The sequence below is a fragment of the Leuciscus leuciscus genome, assembly GCF_965113295.1.
Source record: "Leuciscus leuciscus genome assembly, chromosome: 1".
Lineage (NCBI taxonomy): Eukaryota > Metazoa > Chordata > Actinopteri > Cypriniformes > Leuciscidae > Leuciscus > Leuciscus leuciscus.
The window spans coordinates 77,223,329-77,245,356 of NC_138725.1; the positions used below are offsets into that span (position 1 = coordinate 77,223,329).

General features: G+C 43.6%; 2 protein-coding genes across 4 annotated transcripts in view; both read right to left on the bottom strand.

Moving 5' to 3' along the window:
* The window catches only part of LOC309511119 (5-hydroxytryptamine receptor 3A-like), a 48,029-nt gene that overhangs the window by 10,323 nt on the left and 15,678 nt on the right, over positions 1 to 22,028 (bottom strand). For all 3 annotated transcript variants that reach the window (XM_082186169.1, XM_082186170.1, XM_082186171.1), the window contains exons 5-7: positions 17,609 to 17,781; positions 17,337 to 17,494; positions 991 to 1,201 (exon numbers count right to left, since the gene is read on the bottom strand). In XM_082186169.1, the coding sequence (XP_082042295.1) occupies positions 991 to 1,201; positions 17,337 to 17,494; positions 17,609 to 17,781 (542 nt within the window). The remainder of the gene's footprint in view (positions 1 to 990; positions 1,202 to 17,336; positions 17,495 to 17,608; positions 17,782 to 22,028) is intronic.
* Positions 1,218 to 9,131, bottom strand: LOC309510736 (uncharacterized protein). The gene is made up of 2 exons (XM_082185603.1): positions 2,045 to 9,131; positions 1,218 to 1,962 (listed from the first exon to the last, which is right to left on the bottom strand). The coding sequence occupies exon 1, from the start codon at positions 6,463 to 6,465 to the stop codon at positions 4,666 to 4,668; it is 1,800 nt and encodes a 599-aa protein (XP_082041729.1). The 5' UTR covers positions 6,466 to 9,131; the 3' UTR covers positions 1,218 to 1,962; positions 2,045 to 4,665.

Below are 22,028 nucleotides of genomic sequence, written 5' to 3' on the forward strand. Positions count from 1 at the left end.
GCTGTGCTGTGGTAAACGGAATTTTCCTTGACATGAAATGGTAAATAATCAAACCAGTGGAAACCTGCAGTGCATGAAATTGCTGTATCTAACCTACCTTATTCATGCAATATCTATTCAGTCAGTACAGTAGCCTACACTTTAGTAATGTTTCTGTTTAATGTTAACGCTTCTTCCTGTTACCTGTCCCTTACCCCTCAGGCAGCGCGCCCACTCGCAAAGCAGACAGTCAGACAGTTTGCCACTCGCAAAAACGCCTCTGCTACCGCGGGCGTTTTTCCACATTCGAATATTCATTTTCACCTTCGAAATTCTGTTTATTAAAATATTTTTTGCTTTAGAATATTTGTTGACAGCCCTAATACTCATGGGAGTTGTAGTGTCACACTTATTTCAGATGCCTTTTGAAAAGACTACAATTATTCAACCCGCCAAAGTGGCTAGTTGGAGTGACTATGTTACCCGCCACGAGCAAAATCCACCCGCATTTGGCGGGTTGGCGGGTATTAATGTCAAGCCCTGTATATATATACTGTATATATATATAAACTCATACTTCCCTACTTTTCCTTTTCTTTTTATTAATTTACTCATTTATTGTTTAGTTTTTTTTCTTTGTCTGTAACTTACTTATTGTTTGTTATGTGTATAATGTGATGTGACAATTGAATGTAGCTCAGTCTTTGTTTGTCAATCTATCAGTTATGACTGCCTTTTTGAAAATGTTCAACAAGTTTAAGAATAAAAAAAATAACAGGAAGTCAGGAGGAGGTTGATCTTGTGCTGTGTTTCCCTCTGTGTGACAGGAGGCATCAACTTTCATTTGACTTGAATAGTATTTGCAACTGTTCTGCCTTAAATTCTCAACTATATTTCATTTAAATAGAATATTCTAGGTTTAATGCATATTGTTTGATTGTTGTGACTTAATTTGAACTTCACCTAAAACATTTAAGTAATATTAAATAATCAAGTCAAAGTTAGACTCACCAATCAGAGGGATATCTTGAGCTGTAGAGGGCAGTGTGTTACTAAGAATCAGCAGCATCACAGAAATAGACAGCAGTAAAGTCACTTTAAAGCCCAGCTTGTCATTTCCATTTGTGTCAATGAAGAAGGAGGCCAAATCCAGCAAGAGGAAGAAAAATACTGGTACTATAATGTTTATGACATACAGTTGAGGTCTCCTTTTTATGGTGATCTGCCATGGAGAGAGAGAGAGAGAGTAACATTAGCATCAAAATGTACTTTAGTATTGGGAACACTAATTTATAATAACATATAATAAGATATAATCATTATATAGTGCTCTGATCAGCTGATTTATTCTATACCTACATGTTTGTTATTAGTTTCATATAATTATTGATCATAATGTTTCTACTGCAGGACAGAGTTTATTAAAAAAAAACTTTATAATTAAATAAAAAATTTAAAATAAAAAAAACCATTAAACATTTCAAATCTCAAGAATCAACGCATGAATCTCAATAATGTTGAGATGCTTTAGGCCACAATGCATTCTGGGAGCCACTGATGAGTTTTGTATGATACACCCAGAACAAACATGAAGCATGTCATCATTATTGAGATTCACCTGTGATTTTTTGAGTTTGGTGTTTGTTTTGTTTTAAAATTGATAACAGAAACTAGTACCTGGACAAAATCAGGCCACAACATTGTGATAGTATATTTATTATCAACAAATAGGCAACATATTTGATGACATTTCTTTCTTGCTTTAACAAACACATACAGCAGTCAGAGAAAAAACTATTATTAAAGAGTTAAGACCAAAAAGCACAACTAAAGCAAACACTGACCTCCACAATGGTGACCAAACCAAACTATAACTTTGACATCTAAACCTCTTTTAAGAGGTTCAGTCCTGTGTCTGCCGGGAAACTTCCCGCTAAAACTTTTTAAGAATGTAAAGGCCAGTGCTGAGTCCGAAATTTGCATCTGAAATTTTCAAACGTAAAAAAAAAAAAAAATCTACCTCACGTTATGTCAATCACGCTTGCACACTGTCTACGAAACTTACGTCCGTAATCAAAAAATTCGGATCGGGTTCGATTTTCTGCATTTTTCGCATCCACAGCCAGTATTTTGAGAGGTTTTTTGACAATTCAGAGCCACCGTACAAGTGAACGACAAAATCCAGAATGGCGTCTGACAAGTTGATACACATCGTCTCGAAGCACAAAGTACTGTATGAAAAGCAAAATCCGGATTACAAAGACACTGAATTAAAGACAGATTGGACTTTCTGATTAAGGTGTGATTGAGCAGCCAATTCGATTACTAATCATGTATTATTTGGGTATAAAATATAATCTGTATACAGCTGTTCTGTCTGCCCAGCGCTTCCACTGGCCGTGTTTGTGTGTGTGTGTCCATACCTTAGACATACTGCCAGTCTCTTTTCAGGATCGATTGGTTCACGGAAATTGGTGGTCTTCTTTTTAATATGTGGCTCCAGTATCGCTAGCAAAGCATCAAACTGTTCCACTGACATTCTGAGGTAAATTTTGAATCGCTCGGGATAATTTCGCAACTCGAACAGGAGGTGAAACTCTCCTTCCTCTCGGCGCAATCTCAGGATTGGATGGACCCAGTATTTCCTCTTTCTTTTTCTCTTCTTAAGAGGAAAGAGGGCAACAAAATCATCCTCACTGCTTGACGAATACATTTTGTATCTTTTGCGTTTTTTTCCGCACAGGTTTAATAAATACGCATCGGACTCAGTGTGCAAGGTTTCTGTGCGTGATGAATTTTAAGGCTGACGAACACGAAAAAACGCATACGAAAATTTCGGACTCAGTGTGCAATGGCCTTAAGGGGATACTAAACTCTACTACTAAACACTATACATGATTAAAATGTTTGCAGAGAGTGTTGTCCACCTTTTAGGAGAGAATTTTGGTAACAAAACTAAAAATAGCTACAGAAAACATTACAAGAACATCATAATGCTCTCAAAACATTGATGGACCAATAACATTTCGGTAACACTTTAGAATACATACTTGGTTACTTACGTAACCTCGGTTCCCTTAGAGATAAGGGAACGAGTACTGCGTTGCAAGCGCTGTGGGGAAAACTCCTTTTCTCAAGAATATTGAAGCCTTTATTTTAAAACGCATTGCAGCTGCACAGCGAGAGCATCATAGCTCTCGCGAGTGAGCTGATTGGCTGTGCTGCGGCAACTGCACGAACCTATGGCAAGTGAGCAGGTGCGCGCGATCCAATGGGAGCGCTTGGCGCCCTGCCAGACTGGAGCGCGCCAAAGTGGACCTGGAAGGAGAGTATAAATTCAGAGAAAACTCGCAATATGACAGGTCTATATCGACTGAAGCGAAACACCTGATATGAGCGAAATAGCAAGGCAAGGCAATGCAGTACTCGTTCCCTTATCTCTAAGGGAACCGAGGTTACGTAAGTAACCAAGTACGTTCCCTTACGAGAACGTTCTCTTGTACTGCGTTGCATACGCTGTGGGAACCCAATTTAAAATGCTGTGCTATTCGCCCGTGACTACTCTGAGAATCCCGGGACTATGACAGAGTAATCTGAATATCACAGACCGGAACGTCGGGTCTAAAATGATATGCAAGTATATAGTGAAGCACAAACGCCATTCAGAAATATGAATAGGGCTGGGTTGAAAGAGCCAGGGACCTAGAATATTATTCCCACATGAAGTCACAACAGTGTGTCTGAGTTATACACTGGCCTGGGTCCATAGAGCCAGGGCCTAGATGGAGAGAACTCGTGCCTGCAGAGCAGGGACCTCTAGGTTATAAAACCTTGCAAATGTGGACGGAGCGGACCAGGCGGCCGCCGCTCAAATGTCTTCGGTAGGGCCTCCACTGGACCATGCCCAAGAGAAAGCCATGCCTCTTTTGGAGTGAGCTCTTACACCGGGAGGCCTGGTGAGGTGTATGCCAGAGCAATAGCATCCACTATCCATCTGGATAGCGTAAGTTTCGTGACCGGCAGCCCTTTGGTGCGGCCCCCGAAACAGACAAAGAGCTGTTCAGATTATCTGAAAGAGGCCGAACGCTCCAAACATATTCTCAGAGCTCTGACAGGGCAGAGCGTGTGAGCATCACTATCTTCTCCCGGAACTGGGAGAGCTGATAGAGAGATAACCTGGGCTCTGAACGGTGTTGAGAGCACCTTTGGTACATATCCGTGTCTTGGCTTAAGGAAGACTTTAGAGTCGTTAGGCCCAAACTCAAGACAGGAAGCGCTTGTGGAAAGCGCTTATAAGTCCCCCACTCTTTTTACTGACATCAGTGCCAACAGCAGAGCGGTTTTAAGAGAGAGGGGTCTTAGATCAGCCGACTGAAGTGGCTCAAAGGGGGGTCCCTTAAGAGCCCGTAGAACCAGAGAAAGGTCCCAAGCCGGCACTGAAGGTGGCCGAGGCGAACTATGAGGTCGCTTTTACCTAAAGAAGAGCCGGCCACCTGCAGGTGGAAGGCTGCGATAGCTGGCACATACACTTTGAGCGTGAAGGGGGAGCGTCCTGCGTCCAGCAACTCTTGGAGAAAGGAAAGTACCGTTGGTACTTCGCAAGTGTGTGGGTCGAGGTTCCAAGCTAAACATCAGCTGGAGAACACTGACCATTTAAGGTGGTAGAGGCGCCTAGAAGACGGAACTCTAGCCTCCATAATGGTATTCAGGACACCTTCTGGGAGGTCCTGGGGTACCCGTTGAGTGGCCATGCACGGAGGGCCCACAAGTCGGGATAGGGTGCCTGATAGTCCTGTTTGCCTGTGCAAGGAGGTCGCTCCTCAGCGGGATTGGCCACGGAGCTATCACAGACAGTTGCATTAGTTCTGGGAACCAAACCTGGGTTTGCCAGAGGGGGGCTACAAGAAGGACTGCGCAATTGGTGTTCCTGATCCGTTCGATGACCTGGAGGAGCATCGAGACCGAGGGAAACGCATAAAGGGGGAGGCTGGGCCATTCGTCGGCCAGCGCATCCCTGCTCTTTGAGAAAAAGATTGGGCAGTGACAGTTGTCTTCTGAGGCGAAGTGGTCTACTTCTGCCTTCCAGAAGACCTCCCATAACAGGAGAACCGTCTGGGGGTGGAGTGACCATTCTTCTGGGGGAACATTGCCCAGAGAAAGCATGTGTGCTCCTATGTTCATTGTGCCCACCACGTGAGCTGCCCTGAGTGAGTGCAGGTTGGTTTGAGCCCATAGCAGTAGCTGTGTGGCTATGGCGAACAGGTTGCGGAACCTGAGGCCGCCCTGGCGATTTATGTAGAAGACCACTGACATGTTGTCCGTGCGGACCAAGACGTGGTGTCCCGCCAGATATGGGAGGTTTTTAGGGCTAGAAAAACCAATCTCATCTCGAGGCAGTTGATGTGTAGGCGTTTCTCCGAGCTCGACCAGAGGCCGGAGGCAGGCCTGCCCTCTGAGTTGGAAGCGTCTGTTGAAATGACCCTCCTCTCTGAGACCAAACCCATGCTCACACCCTGCTGGTACCAGCTTGTGTTTTTCCAGGGGTCCAGAGCTTTGATACAGCGCTGGTCCACCCTGATATTCACGAAGCCAGAGCGCCATGCATGGGGTGGTACTTGAGGTGCTAGCCACAGCTGAAGAGGACGCATACGCAGTAGGCCTAGTTGGAGTACTAATGATGCTGAAGCCATAATGCCCAAAATCCTCTGAAACGTTCGGAGGGGATACATATGAGCCCTCTTTGAACAACGCGGCAAGCAGCTGAATTGATAGAGCCCGGTCCGTGGTGGGCCATGCTCTCATAAGTATGAAGTCGAGAACTGTCCCCAGGAACGTGATACGTTGGCTGGGGGACAGTATACTCTTGGAAAAGTTTACCCTGAGCCCGAGACATTCTAGATGGCTGAGGAGCCAGGTTTTGTGAGTATGGTACTCCGCCTCTGACTGAGTCAGTATGAGCCAGTCGTCAAGGTAGTTCAGAATGCGCATTCCCCGCTGTCTCAGGGGGGAGAGAGCTGCATCCATGCACTTCGTGTATGTACGAGGCGCCAGTCCAAATGGTAGGACTGTGTACTGATATGTCTGCCCCTCGAAGACGAATCTCAAGAATGGCCTGTGGTGGGGGTTCACTTGGATGTGAAAGTAAACGTCTTTTAGATCCACTGAAAAGAACCAGTCTCCTGGGCGAATTTCCGCTAGGATGTGTCTGGTTGTAAGCATTCTGAATGGCCGTGACATGAGGGCCTTGTTCAGATGTCTAAGCCGCCGTCTTTCTTCGGAACGAGAAAATAACAGCTGTAAAACCCCGACTCGCTTTGTGACACGGGGACCATCTCGATAGCCCCTTTCGCCAGCAGACATGAAACATTGGTGCGGAGGACATGAGCTATGGTGCTCCTTACCAAGGTTTGAATAATAGCGCAAAAACGTGGTGGTCTGCGGGCGAACTGAAGCGAGTAGCCATGCTTTATAATATTCATTACCCATTCTGAGACTCCAGGGATGGCCTGTCAAGCCAGAGCCCGATGAGCCAGAGGTAAGATCATATCTGACGGTGGAACGGCCAGACTCGGGGGCCCAAACCAACGTGGGTTTATGTGAGAGAATTTGCTCGATTTGTCCTTTTTTGTGTCGCTGTTAAAACAGCGTTTGGGTGCGTGACAGATGACGGGCCCATGTTCTGCATTTAATACTGCTCCAGCTGCCTGAGCTGAAGAGGGGGCTGTGAGAAGCACTCGAGCGGTCTTCAGGGCTGGTCCGGCTGCGGCGGGACATAGACCCCTCTTTCTGCCGGCTAGGACAGCTTTTTGGGCTTATGGTCGAGCGTGAGCTTCGGCCGGGGCCCCTGGCGCTTGGGGAGCGGGTACCATTTTGCTGGCTTCAGACGCTGACTGTTGTCAGCCGCTGGGCGGGGCTGATGAATCTGCTGTGCTGTCTTATCTGGCTGTGACGTGCTCTTGGAGCGCAGTGAAGCCGAACTGGAGCATTTCGGGAGGAAGTTCTTCATTGCACTGGAAGCCTTCTGGGCTTCGGTGAAGCGCTCTGCGAAGCCGCTGACTCATGGGCCGAAGAGACCAGTTGTGGAGACCGGTGAGTCGAGGAAGGCGGTCTTGTCCGCGTCCCTGATCTCAGTCAAGTTAAGCCATAAGTGGCGCTCCAATACTACTAGGCTGGCTATGTCTTAAGTCGCCCGTAGCGCCAAGTCTGTAGCACTCCGGAGGTCCTTGAAGGTGTCCAGGTCAGGCCCTGACTCATCCATAGCGCGGAGGAGCTTAGCCTGGCACACCTGAAGGGTCGCCATGGCGTGTAGTGCAGAGGCGGCTTGACCGGCGGCGGAATATACGCGGCTGGCCATAGACGAAGTAGTTCTGCACGACTTGGATGGGTGCACCGCTTTTGTCCTCCAACTTCCTGCAGTGGGAGGGCACAAATGAGTGGCGACCACTTCCTCAAGTGGCGGGAGCGTCACATAGCCTTTTTCCTCAGCGCCGTCAACAGTGGAGTGTGTGGTAGAGGAAGAAGAGAGCCGGCAGGTACCACTCGTCGAGGCGGCTTTTGGCGGGTTCAGCTGGGGAAAGCCAGTCGAGACCCAGCTCGTCAACAGCGCGAGACGTGACACGGGGAAGCTCGGCGTCAATGTTCACAGACGATCACACTGAGAGGGAGGGGCGGGGTCCGCGGAGACCAATCCTCACTCTCAGATGCCGCCACTGAAAGTGCGTCATCCAGTTCCTCAGCAGATCCGCCAAAGGAAACGAATCCCGCCGCTGTAACAGAGGGGCGTTGGTCGCTTCTAACGAACCGAACTGGAGATGGAGGTGTAGGCGAGGCACGCAGCGAAGGACCCGGCATGCACGCGCTGAAATCACCGCGTTCAGGGATCCTCTGATCACGCCACTTCTTCCTATATGGGGCTCGCGGGGCGCCGAAGACAGAAGGTGGGCGGGTTCACTCTCTGAAGTAGCGAGAGTGAGTCTGGATCGGAGGACAGCCACAGGCATGCTGTCACAGTAATGACAGCCGCCTTTAGTGAGCGCTGCCTCGGCGTGCTCAGGACCGAGACAGACAGCGCACTGGGTGTGTCGGTCTGACACATGCAGGGGAACCCTGCAGGATTCGCAGATGGGGACTGGCATTTGAAACAACGTGCTTCCGCTGTTAAAACAGCGATTTGCTCTTTTAGAAAGCGTCTAAAAGGATACTCGCCGGATGCCACAGGGAAACGCTTGCTGGGCGAAGTCTGCCTACGTCGTGAAGCTGTTCCGCTGACAGGCTGTTCTACGGCGAGTGGCGTCCAATCCGGAGAAATCAGCGACGAGGTGTGTCTCAGAGCTGAAGGAGAATAGATCTGTCATATGGCGAGTTTTCTCTGAATTTATACTCTCCTGCCACATCCAATTTGGCGCGCTCGAGTCTGGCATGTGGGCCATTGGATCGCCCATTGGATCGCACACTCCTGCTCACTCGCCATAGGTACGTGCAGCCAATCAGCTCACTCGCACAAGCTATGATGCTCTCGCTGTGCAGCTGCAATGCGTTTTAAAATAAAGGCTTCAATATTCTGGAGAGAAGGAGTTTTCCCCACAGCGTTTACAACGCAGTACGAGAGAACATTCTCGTAAGGGAACTGTTTCTTACTTACTGCATAACTAATAAGGAATTATTGAAGAACTAGGTAATTCTTCATTAACTACTTCTTCACTACTGTTAACTACTAAGGAAGATGTGTTAACTAATCAGTATGTAATAGAATTTTAGGATTGTGTTAAGTAACAGTTAGTTAATCAATAACCACTATTAATTATCTACTAATTAAGGATCAAGAAAAATAACTAAGAAGTAACTAATGAACAGTTATACAAAACTACTTTGTGACCTTCCTTATTTACTTTGCTATTAATAGAAGTAGTATTATGAAAAAACAATTTTAACAAATTCACATACATTTTAAAGAGGTTTTTGCCTGTGTGGTTTTGTGAGTGTGTTCTGTAAGAATCAACTTCAGAAAGGAACTCAAGCATTAACTAACCTCAGATTAGTTTTCATATTTTATATAAAAATGATAGTTGAATTTACAAAAAAAAATTATCGTAAGTGGTTGCACACAATTGATTTTAGCTACATTTAAACAAATGCATTAAGTTGAACTTAATACATTTTAGTTCAACTTAATGCATTTGTTTAAATTTAGCTAAAATCAATTGTGTGCAACCACTTACGATAAAAAAAATGAGTAAATTTAATGAATCATTTTTTTCAGTGTACAGTACTGTGTGTGTCTGTTTTCCTCAGCATAGAATGCCATTGAGTAAATTCATGTATTTGAGGCAACGACTGAGGGAAACCGAAAATCTAGGGACCTTATTAGTAATTAATAAATAATTATCAAATAATTCTGAACACTTAAAAAAAAAAAACACTTTAATTCACTTTTTTATTCAACAGGTTACACATAAATAGGTTACATTGGATTTATGTAACATTTATTTCAAAAGGTTAATCCCATGTCGTTTAGTTGAATAAGGTTAACAGTCTTAATTTTGTCCAATTACACAATTAAACAATTAAGTTAATTAAGTTAAATTATCCTAAAATGAATATTTTTACATTCAACCAAAACAAATAATCCAGTTTCACACAGCAAAAACTCCAGTGTTAAATTTAACTCTCCTGGGAGTTTCTATGACTCCAGACTCAAGAATGTTAAAGTGTTAAAATATGGTGACTTACTATCTTACCCAGGGCCAGCAGGGAGGCTGGCTGTCGTGGGAAGGCCTTCTAGACAGACAGCTGGCTTGGTCTGACGTGTGGAAGATTCCACAGGCCAGGCTAAGTTTTCTCGTCAGAGCAGCATATGACACCTTACCTTGCCCCCGCAACCTCCACCGATGGTTTGGCAACGCGAAACATCCGTGACTGGTGGTCCCCAGCTGATGACCCATAAATGCCCTCCGTAGTGTTCCCCAACATGTACACCTTAGGGCGTTTTTCCACTGGGTTCGTTTGCTGCGGTCCGAACCCGAGTGCGCTCGTTCCCGGCGCCCCCCGCAGCGTTGGTCTGGTTTCACACTCAATTAGTTGTATCGAACCCAGGTGCGTTTGCAGTGATCTTACGTCATCGCAAACGCACACGGAAAATGCATGGATAATACAACTCGACTGAGCATAGCTGTAATTTGTCTGTTTTTTTGGTGCTATTATGCACAACATAGTGAGAGACATCACCTCTTCAGTGTCCCACAACGTTCCCCTGCCACTCATGGTTGTCGTGTGTGAGGAAACAATGATATCGACAGTGATACGCATGCGCGGGATACTATACTTCCTGAACAAGCGCGCACCCGAGTCCGTGTTGCTTGCACATTAACGCGAACCGCGCCACGGTTCGGGAGCAACCGAGCTCAGACCACCTCCTCCAGGTAGTCTCGGGTTCGGTACTCTAGTGCGCACCCGGGTCCGATGACAGCGTTCACATTAGCGATTTTTCATGCGAACCGTGCCCCGGTCCGCACTAAACTGCCAGTGTGAAAACGCCCTAAATCTCTTAGGCACCGGTGGAGGTGCGACAGGCAGAAATGCCCAGCAGGTTTCACCACCTACCTGTATGTTAAACTAACTGAGTGTTAAATTAACACTCAAGAGTGTTAAAGTTAATGAGCTAATTAAGTGATTCATTGAGTGATGATTGACCATTATTGAAGACACCTGATGTTAAAGGTATAATGGAGGATTTTCTTTTTCCGGGTGGATTATCAAGGTGGGTCCTCCTAATTGTCAATTATTCTGGTGATATGCATGCGCAGGGCCGGTTCTAGATATTAGGAGGCCCTAGGCAAAATTCATGTTGGAGGCCCCCCACCCCCAATAAAAAAACACTTGAAACAAAGATGATTCCTAACCTTTTTATTTATACAACATTTAATTTTAAAAGCAGTATATTTTTACTTACACAGTACATAAGTTTGGACACATTACTATTTTTTATGTTTTTGAAAGAAGTCTCTTATGCTCATCAGGCCTGGATTTATTTGATCAAAAATACAGAAAAATAATATAGTGAAATATTATTAAAATTTAAAATAATGGTTTTCTATTTTACTATACTTTATATTTCTGTGATGCAAAGCTGAATTTAGTGTCACGTGATCCTTCAGAAAACTTTATAATATTCTGATTTATTATCAAATGTTAGAAATGGTGCTTAAAGGAGTAACCAGACAGTTTTTGGGTCCCATTGACTTCCATAGTAGGAAAAAAAATATACTATGGAAGTCAATGGGACCCAAACACTGTCTGGTTACTGACATTCTTCTAAATATCTTCCTTTGTGTCCAGCAGAAGAAAGACATTTATACAGGTTTGAAACAACATGAGGGTGAGTGTATATGATGACAGAATTTTCCTTTTAAAAGTGAACTTCTCCTTTAATATTTATTTTATAACCTGTGATACTTTTTTTCAGGATTTTTGATTATTAAAAAGTTGTTTTAAAAAAGTCTTCACTATCACTTTTTATATATTTAACACATCCTTGCTGAATATTCCTGTTTTTTTCTGTATTTTTGATCAAATAAATGCAGGCTTGTAGAGCATAATAATAAACTTCTTTCAAAAAACATTAAAAATAGTAATGGGTCCAGACTTTTACCGGTACTGTATGTACATATTAATCAAACTTGATCTAAGGTAATCTCTTTTTTGTTTAATGAAGATGTTATTGTTGTTGTTGTTATTTTGCTGTTTTATTCAATTTATTCACAGTTCCAGAATCCCACTTCAGTAGATGAGCATACGTGCTTTTATATTGCATTGCTACCTTAAATATGCTATACACAAATCAAGTGGAAGAGAAAGACACGATCGCTACTGAGCAGAAAAAAATATATAAACTGATATTATTGGCGTAATGTCAGGGTATAATCTAATCATCAGCAGAATTTAGAAGATAAACCCATAGATATGAGATCCTTTATTTGAAACATTTAAAAATGTTGTAGTGTGTTGGCTTTTTAACTTAGAATACTGACGTCTTGTCTTTTAATTTTGTAGCTATTTTACTAGTCAGCTCCCGACGCGATGTTATTCATTGAACGCGCAAATTCAAAGCGTCGCGTCTGGGCACGTTAATGACGCTCGCGCTCTTTTAAACTCGTAATAAAGCGGTGAATGATTTTTCCAGAAATTACGCTGATCTACAGTAGGCCTACAAGTTTATATTTAGAATACATTGCAATCACTCCAAAATAGATGACAACTCACACACCTGCATTATGAGCTGTGCTTCTTTGTGTGCTTATTAGGCTTTTGCCTCGCAGCACCTGATGGATGCGTTCGTTACACATACTTTCAGAAGCCGGCACCCGCTTTGTAACGGACACATTAATTGGTTTAACTTTAGTAATGTTACAGTCTATGGTTAAGATAAACATCGTCACTATTTTTAGTTAATTAATAAATATTGAAATAAATTGTAGATAGGACATTTGTACATTTTTTTTTTTTTTTTTTTTTGTCCCTCTTTCTGGGCCCCATCCCGCCAATTGGGCCCTAGGCACGTGCCTAGTTTGCCTTTGCGTTAATCCGGCTCTGCGGTGTATGTGTGGTGAGCTACGGTTTCAGCCATTCATTGAAGCTCGCCGTTCTCACCGGGTTTTTTTCAAAATGTCAGAGTGTCGCAAGAGAAAAAGTGTCTACGAATTGAATGACAAGAAGAGAAAGGCCTCTGAAGAAAGAAACAAGACCAGAGTGTTTTTGGGAGAATTTCACATGCTGGCGTGCGCTAAAAGCACAGGTTGGGCTTCCCACTGATGCCTAACGAAGTTTCTACTCGACAGGTAAAGTTTGGCATGCTATTTGGAGAAATCCATTTAAAATCACTGCTAGTAAAAGTTAAGCTATGATTAGCGATGCTAGCCCTGGCACAAGTCACGCACCGTGCAGACACGGTAAACATCTCAATTTGTCTAAAGTAGCCTTATGACCAAAAGGTAAAAGGTATCACGCTGAAATGTTCTAAAACCTTGTGTGTTTGTTTTTGATAATTCCAATGTGTTTACACCATAGTATTTATTACACAAATGCAACAAGCTAGGCTACTTCTCCATTGCAGATCATGTCTTGAGTCCTCACTCAATCGATCAGTATAATAGTAAAAGTAAATAAAACACGGAAAGGCATTTGACATTTTGTCTTGCATGAATGTTTTTGACTTAGTTTATCATTTGCAACATAATTGTGCCACCAAACGTGACTAGCCAAATTTAGATGCCCTTCCAAACAATCTACTTTGATCTGTGCACTAAAATATAAAAGATGTTTTATGCTTGTACTTTGTTAGAAAAAACAACTAACGTGTATAATTCAATATTTGTTACAGCTATGATAAAATTACTCATAGAGGTCTTTTGGAAAGTAGGCTTGTATGAGCCATGCCAACAGCAACTTGTAAACAGAGTGTGCACGAGGAGAACTAGGCTTGTGCATGCTCTCTCGTGCACACGTTTAATAGGTGTTCCCTCTCGGGAGCAGGTAGAGTGTTGCGCATGTGCATTTTTTCAAAAAGTGAAGAGGGTGGTTCTTTTCTAAAATTCGGGAAAATCCTCCACTATACCTTTAACAAGCAGAATCACCAAAGGAGAAAATCTATTTTTAAGACACCGTTATGGTAATCAGTGTTTGTGTTACGGCGTCTAGCCCTGGTGATCCCCTGCGCTCTCAGTCCCGTGCTCTCTCTCTTGAATACTAAGTGTCTCATACTTCAGCTTAGTATGGATCGTTACGCTCTGATTGCATTACACCTGTTCTGTATTAATTCTGGTCCCTAAGCTATATCTGCCTTGTTAACTCGGCGTCCTGTGCGAAGTATTGACTCACCCACGTGTTTCATGTCCAAGCGCTCTCTGGTTTTTCCTGATTGTCCGTGTTACTGAACCTTGCCTGTTTCTAACCTCTCTGACTGTCTGCAGCCTGCCAAGTTACCGTCGCGCCTGTTTCTAACCTCTCTGACTGTCTGCAGTCTGCCAAGTGACCGTCGCCTGTACCTGGACTCTGTTTCTCGCCGCCAGCCCTGAACCTTGCCTGTCTACGGTTTTCCTGTTGTCTGCTGCCTGCCCCGATCCGAGCCTGTTTCTGACCCTGAGTTTAACCACTGCCCTGGGCTCCCGCCTGGACCTTTTCAAGCATATCTGCCTTTGTGTTATCCTTCTACTGAAACGCTTTATTTGCTTGAGACTGCTTATTAAATTGTTGCAAATGGATCTGCCTCGCATGTCTGATTCGTCACAGAATACTTCGCCAAACGAGGATCCAGCGACAATGTCTGCTCTGTCAGCCGCCTTCACCGCCCAAGCCTCTCAGCTGGCCACCACCAACTGTCCCGTTTGACCACTCTTACGGAGGAACTGATTTCAGCGGTTCAAACCCTGCAGAAGTCTACCGCGGAGTCCACGGCCGCTTCAACGCCCGCCGCACCTGCTCTTTCTCCAGACCCACTTAATGCTGCGAACACAAGCCCACGCCTCGCGCTTCCCGAGAAATACGAGGGAGACCCAGGTAAATGCAAGGGTTTATATTACAATGTTCTCTGTATCTCGCCCAGCAGACCTCTCAACACGCCACAGATGCAAGCAAAATCGCCTTTGTATGCTCATTACTCACCGGACGCGCGTTGGAGTGGATCACCGCAGTCTGGAGATCGGATGGGTCCGCCTTCTCATCTTACGTAGAATTTCTGGAACGTTTCCAAGCCGTCTTTGAAAATGCCAAGGAGGGGAAAGGAGCTGAGGATCTTCTCTTGGAACTCACGCAGGGAAAGTCACCCGCCTCGGAGTATGCGCTCACATTCCGAACTCTGGCAGCTCAAACCAACTGGACGGAGAGCGCTCTCAAAGTGGTTTTTCGGAGGGGTCTCAGCCACGAATTACAAGCCGAGCTGGCCTGTCGCGACGAGGGAAAGGGCTTTGATCAGTTCGTTCACCTCACCATCCAGATTGACAACTTGATGCGCTCACGTCGCTCCAGCCACCGCTCAACGAGCGCTTTGCGCGTCATCCCCGCACCACGTGCTTCACATTCCTCCGCTGACGCCTACGAACCCATGCAAATCAACGCCTCTCACATATCCGAGGAGGAGAGGGAGCGCCGCAGGACCCTGAAATTATGCATGTACTGCGGAGGCTCTGGTCACTTTCGTCTGCACTGCCCTCTACGACCTGCACTCAAAGAAAGAACCTTAGTGAGTCTGACCCTTGAATGTTTAAATCCACTTTCCTGTATCTCAGTGATACTTGAATTCTATGTAAATGGACAAACTGTTAAAACTTAGTCGATTCAGGGGCAGCCGGGAATTTTATGTCTAAAGATTTTGCCCAGGTCCACGAGATAGCTCTAATTCCCTGCACATCTCCGCTTTCTGTTGAAGCTGTCGACGGACGCCCACTCGGCACAGGCCGCATCACACACATGACACAAGAACTTAACATGCGTACTGGTCTGCTTCATCATGAGAAAATCCATCCCCACACTCCGGTAATTCTGGGCTTACCCTGGCTAAGGAACCACAACCCTCATTTGCAGTGGACGACTGGACAGATAGTCAGCTGGGGAGAGAGCTGTTTTTCAAGGTGTCTGTCTACCGTCAAACCCTTGCCGGTCCGAAGTATCTCCGAGCCCCGAGATGAATCCATGCTATCCCGTCTGCCAGCCGTGTACCACGATCTAGCCGAAGCCTTCAGTAAAGTCAAAGCTACCCAGTTACCACCTCATCGTGAATATGATTGTGCCATTGATCTCTTACCTGGAACCACACCACCCAGAGGCCGCATCTTCCCAATGTCCCAACCTGAGACCGAAGCCATGCAAAAGAACATAGAAGAGGAGCTCGCAAAGGGGTTCATTCGTCATTCAACTTCTCCAATGTCGGCTGGTTTCTTCTTCGTTAAAAAGAAAGATGGAGGACTGCGACCTTGTATCGACTACAGATCACTAAATTAATGCACTGTTAAGTTCCGTTATCCACTGCCTCTGGTACCTGCCGCTCTAGAGCTCCTTCGCACGGCCAAATACTATACTAAGCTGGACCTACGCTCTGCCAATAACCTGGTTCGAATCCGAGAGGGGGACAAATGGAAGACTGCATTCTCCACATGCACTGGGCACTATGAATATCTCGTTATGCCTTTTGGGCTTTCAAACAGTCCAGCTGTCTTTCAATCCTTCGTCAATTATGTTTTCCGTGATCTGCTCCATCGAAGTGTAATCGTCTACATAGACGATATTCTGATCTATTCAGACACCCTCGAAGCCCACATCCAGCATGTCCGAGCTGTACTTCAAAGACTCATCAAGTTCCAACTCTACTCCAAGATAGAGAAATGTGACTTCCATCAGACTTCCACAACCTTCCTGGGATACGTCATCAGTCCAGAGGGCGTGGCTATGGATGAGAATAAGGTTAAAGCAGTGGTAGACTGGCGCCAACCCTCCACTTTGAAGGAATTGCAGCGTTTCCTGGGCTTCGCTAATTTCTTCCGTCGTTTCATCAGGGGATTCAGCTCCGTGGCAGGTCCTTTGACAGCTCTGGTTCGGAAGGGCACGAATCGACTTCCTTTGCTTTAGTTGGGCTCTTGACCCTTAAATCATTAATTTTAGATTTTGTTTGGCTGTTGTATCTGAGTTGTGATTCTCAGATGGTAAATGGTAAATGGACTGCATTTATATAGCGCTTTCACAGACCCAATGGCCACCAAAGCGCTTTACAATATTGCCTCACATTCACCCACTCATTTATACACCGACGGCGGTGTCAGCCATGCAAGGCGATCCAGCTCGTCGGGAGTGGAACCGGGGATTGAACCACCAACCTTCCGGTTTGTAGACAATCTACATGAACCACTGAGCCACTGCCGCCCCAGATGAACAAAGAGAAAAGGTATGACATAATTCATTAGTTATTGATTAACTAGCTGATACTTAACACAATCATAAAATTCTATTACATACTGATTAGTTAACACATCTTCCTTAGTAGTTAACAGTAGTGACTTTAGTGTTAATAAAGAATTACCTATTAGTTCTTCAGTAATTCCTTATTAATTACGCAGTAAGTAAGAAACGGTATTAAAAAAAAAAAACACAAATCAAAAATGTAATTGTATTACTTGAGCCCTAATCTTTTGGAAAATAAATGAATTGCCTTTTTAAAGGTTAAAATGAAAATGTACAAATTGTATTTTGTAAATTGTATGTCATTTTGGTGCATTTATTTCACAAATTCATCAACTAGTAGTTCTTTGGGGTTTTTTTTGGTTGTTTTTTTTATATTTAATATTGGCTTGCACTTCATACCCTGTGCTCTGTACCTGATATATCAGCTGACTGAATTCAAGCCACTTAATGATGGTAGCATTAGAGTCACTTATATTGAGGAGGTCCCACTCTCCCTGGGCCTGAAAGAACTCCTGTGACGAATGGGTGATCCAAGTTTTATTAGTTATTGCTTCAACTGTGATTTCCTGATCTGTGGGAACAGACATTAAAATTGTATTTCATATTAAAGTCAAATAGTTTAGAAGAATAAACCATGTTATCTTGTGTTTGTTTGTCAAAACTGATTTGTGTGTTTCAGATGTACTTGAATATGCTGTAGACTGTAATGTTATATTGCAGCTTTGGGTGTCGAAGGGAAACCTGAAGAGATCCATCTTACAGGCCGTGGTCAGAGCTATAAAGTCAACTGAGACTGTATAGCCGTGAGAGAACAACATCACATTTGGAGACTCCTTTGTTCCAAAATCAGTCTTGATGCTAAATGGATAAAATATAAATTAACACTGATTAATAAAGACATGATGATTAAAGACAGCAGGTATTCAAATCAAAAGTAACTTGCAGACTACTGATGATCCAATCAGCTAACCAAGAGCTGTATCTCATTTTGAAGGCTGCACACTTTAGTCGGCCACATACGTCAAAGAAGCTTCAAATACGTCATTTATTTGATAAAATTGTGACAGCTGCGCTTTCAACTGTAAGTCATGTTTATTTTTTAAGCTCTATTTCCTCAGTAGAGTGTAGTAAGCAAGATAAAAAGTTAGTCATTTTTAAACGTTCAAAGAACAGGGGCCTCATGTATCAATCTTGCGCACGCACAAAAACTTTGCGTACGCCAGCTTTCACGCTCACGGTCGGATGTACTAACAGTGAAATTAACGCGAGAATGTGCGTTCCTCCACGCCAATTTCATGTCTGGCGTACGTACATTTCTCATTGTTTTTGTCCGTTGGCGACTCTTACAGGCAATGAAGTGAAGTTGCAAACATTACACAACAAATTTTTCTACAAGTCTATCGCACCACCACCTGTAGTAAGCATTGCTATTAATTTGCAATTTATTAAATAATTGACATATATTGTCACACGAGCCTTATGGTAATATTATGCAATTAAGTAGGAATATATAAAAGCATGCCAGCAGCCATGTCACCCTGTAGCCCAAGACCGGTTGCCCACTGAAGCTAAGCAGGGCTGAGCCTGGTTAGTACCTGGATGGGAGACCTCCTGAGAAAAACCAGGTTGCTGCTGGAAGAGGTGTTAGTGAGGCCAGCAGGGGGTGCTCACCCTGTGGTCTGTGTGGGTCCTAACGCCCCAGTGTAGTGATGGGGACACTATACTGCCAAAGAGCACCGTCCTTCGGATGAGACGTAAAACCGAGGTCCTGACTCTCTGTGGTCATTAAAAATCCCATGGCACTTCTCGTAAAGAGTAGGGGTGTAACCCCGGTGTCCTGGCCATATTCCACCCATTGGCCCTTACCAATCATGGCCTCCTAATAATCCCCTTCCATTGAATTGGCTCCATCACTCTCTCTCCTCTCTCCACCTATAGCTGGTGTGTGGTGAGCGCACTGGCGCCGTTGTACTGTGGCTGCCGTCGCATCATCCAAGTGGATGCTGCACACTGGTGGTGGTTGAGGAGAGATCCCCTGATATGATTGTAAAGCGCTTTGGGTGTACAGTAGTACATATGAAAGCGCTATATAAATGCCTCATTCATTCATTCATTCATTCATATGCAACTTGATACAACGTCCACCTTTATATCAGACCATTTCTTTTTAAGGTCATTTAATTACAGTGCGACTTTCAGCTCCCACCACATTGACGGCATCAGACAAACTCTCCCGCTCATATTTTTTCCTTTTGTTATTAATTCCGGAGTATTTTTTTTATTAAATTAAAATATTTTTTCTCATTTCTACCTATAGTAGCACCTCTAAGGCTACGTTCACACTGCAGGCTGAAACGACCCAATTCCGATTTTTTTGCCCCTATGCGACCTGTATCTGATCTTTTCATGACAGTCTGAACGACACAGATCCGATCTTTTCAAATGCGACCCAGGCCACTTGGGTATGTGGTCCAAATCCGATACGTATCCGATCTTTTGAAATGTGACTTTACGCATTTCGCATGTATCCGACCCGCACGTCATTGATACGCGACAAATGTCAGAATTCTGCGTTGAAGTAGGCGGGAATGAGAAGATAAACACGAGAAGATTGTAATTGTGGTGGCTCCGTTGGGAAAATAACTTTAATATCGCTAAACGAGCTCCACTGTTGACATCCATGTTTAGCTACTTCCGCAAACAACAAGTGACGTTGTTGACCGTTGAGTACTCTTCTGCGCATGCGGGTCACTTCTGGGTCATTTCACGTTCATGTTCACACAGGAGATCACAAAAGGTCGCATTTAATTGGAAATGTGAACGGCCTTGCAAAAAAAATTTTTTTTTCAAAAAAGCGGAATTGAGCATTAAGCCCTGCAGTGTGAACGCAGCCTAATTCACTTTATGTAAAGTTTCGTTTCTTGCCGCTTGCTTTAGCCATTTTCTTACTGCTATCTTTTGCCAAAGTGGACTCATTACCATATTTAAATTGACTTAATTAAGGGAGGAGACTGGGTGGGGCGTTGTGCTCGTGCATGTGCGCTCAATTTTACGTTAATTGGGATGTACAAAGAGAATATGCGTGGGATCCTTCGTACGCAGAGATTCATACATCTGTTTTTTTGTGTGTGTACGCACATTTACAGCTTTGTCTGTACGCAATGTTTTAGTATGAATTCAACGCAAGTCTTTGTACATGAGGCCCCAGGACTGTATATATTTTTTTGTCATCATTTGCTATATATAGCAAAATAAAGTATTGGTTTGAAGGATGATTCTCACAAAACTGTATTTTCTGCAAGTTTTTTTTCAAGGTTACAAAAAGGACACTAATTACCAAATAACACACAGCAAAATCCCCAGTGTTAAATCAACACTGCTCAGAGTAAATATGGTCCCCCTCTAAAGAGTGTTAAAGTAACTCTGAATCATTGTTAAAGTTAATGAGTTAATTAATTAATAAATTAATTATATAAATAATTAATGACAAAGTAATAAATTCCTCTTGAAACAAACTTTGTTGTATTATTTTAATTTAATACTGTGAAGCTGCTTTGATGCAATCTGTATTGTGAAAAGCGCTATACAAATAAACTTGACTTGACTTGACTTGACAAAGTGATTCATTAATAAATATTGAGCATTAGTGATGAACACCTGCTGTTAACAAGCAGAATCACTGAAGGAAATAGAAACACAAGAACTACAACTGACTTCAACCTCAGCCTAAGGGTCTGTTTACACGACACCGTTTTCAAGTAAAAACGTAAACCTTTTTATGCATTTTGACCTTTCGTTTACACTACAACAGCGTTTTGGGTGCCTAAAAACGCAAACTTTTGAAAACAAATGTCAAAGTGCAAATTTTTCAAAACGGTCTCGTTGTAAACAACAACAAAAACGTGAACCTCTGAAGACGATGACGTCATGCACATGTGTATTATGTGTTCAGTCTTTAGCAGTGTTTCCCAAACCTGTCCTGGAGTACCACCAACACTGCACATTTTCTTTGTCTCCCTAATCAAACACACCTGATTCAACTCATCAGCTCATTAGAAGAAACTCTAGGACAAGGATGGGCAAATGCTGTCCTGGAGGGCCACTGTCCTGCAGAGTTTAGCTCCAACCCTGATCAACTCTCCTGTCTGTAGCTTTCTAGTAATCCTGAAGACATTGATTAGCTGGTTCAGGAGTGTTTGATTAGGGTCCCAGATAGATAGAAACCATCAACATAATGTTAAAGGGATAGTTCACTTTGAAATTAAATTTTGGTATGTTTTAGCTTACCTCAAGGGCATCCAAGATGTAGGTGTCTTTTTTTCCGCAGTAGTTTCAATTTTGATATTTTTAGGTCAAACCGTTCTTGTCTGTCAGTCATATAATGCAGGTCGATGGTCACTTGTCTCAAACAGAATGCACAGAGTCCAAATTAAAACAATTCCCCGTAGTCCAAATTAAACAATTCCCCATCGTAAGTACACATTGATGGCCTAAGACACGAAACGAGCGGTTTGTGTGAGAAAACGAACAGTTTTTATATCGTTTTTACCTCTTGAACTCATCCACGTCCAAGTGATCTGAGAGCGCGGGCGGGTATAGATATATACACTAGATGTCGCCTTAGCTACTGCGAAACCGTTGCCAAGGCGACATCTATTGTATATATCTATACCCGCCCGCGCTCTCAGATCACTTGGACGTGGATGAGTTCAAGAGGTAAAAACGATATAAAAACTGTTCGTTTTCTCACACAAACCGCTCGTTTCGTGTCTTAGGCCATCAATGTGTACTTACGATGGGGAATTGTTTAATTTGGACGACGGGGAATTGTTTTAATTTGGACTCTGTGCATTCTGTTTGAGACAAGTGACCATCGACCTGCATTATATGACTGACAGACAAGAACGGTTTGACCTAAAAATATCAAAATTGAAACTACTGCGGAAAAAAAGACACCTACATCTTGGATGCCCTTGAGGTAAGCTAAAACATACCAAAATTTAATTTCAAAGTGAACTATCCCTTTAATGTGTCAATGTTAACTGTATTGAATCAACATATCTTTTGCTCCAGCAATTAATGTTGAATTTTTTTTTCAATTTCAT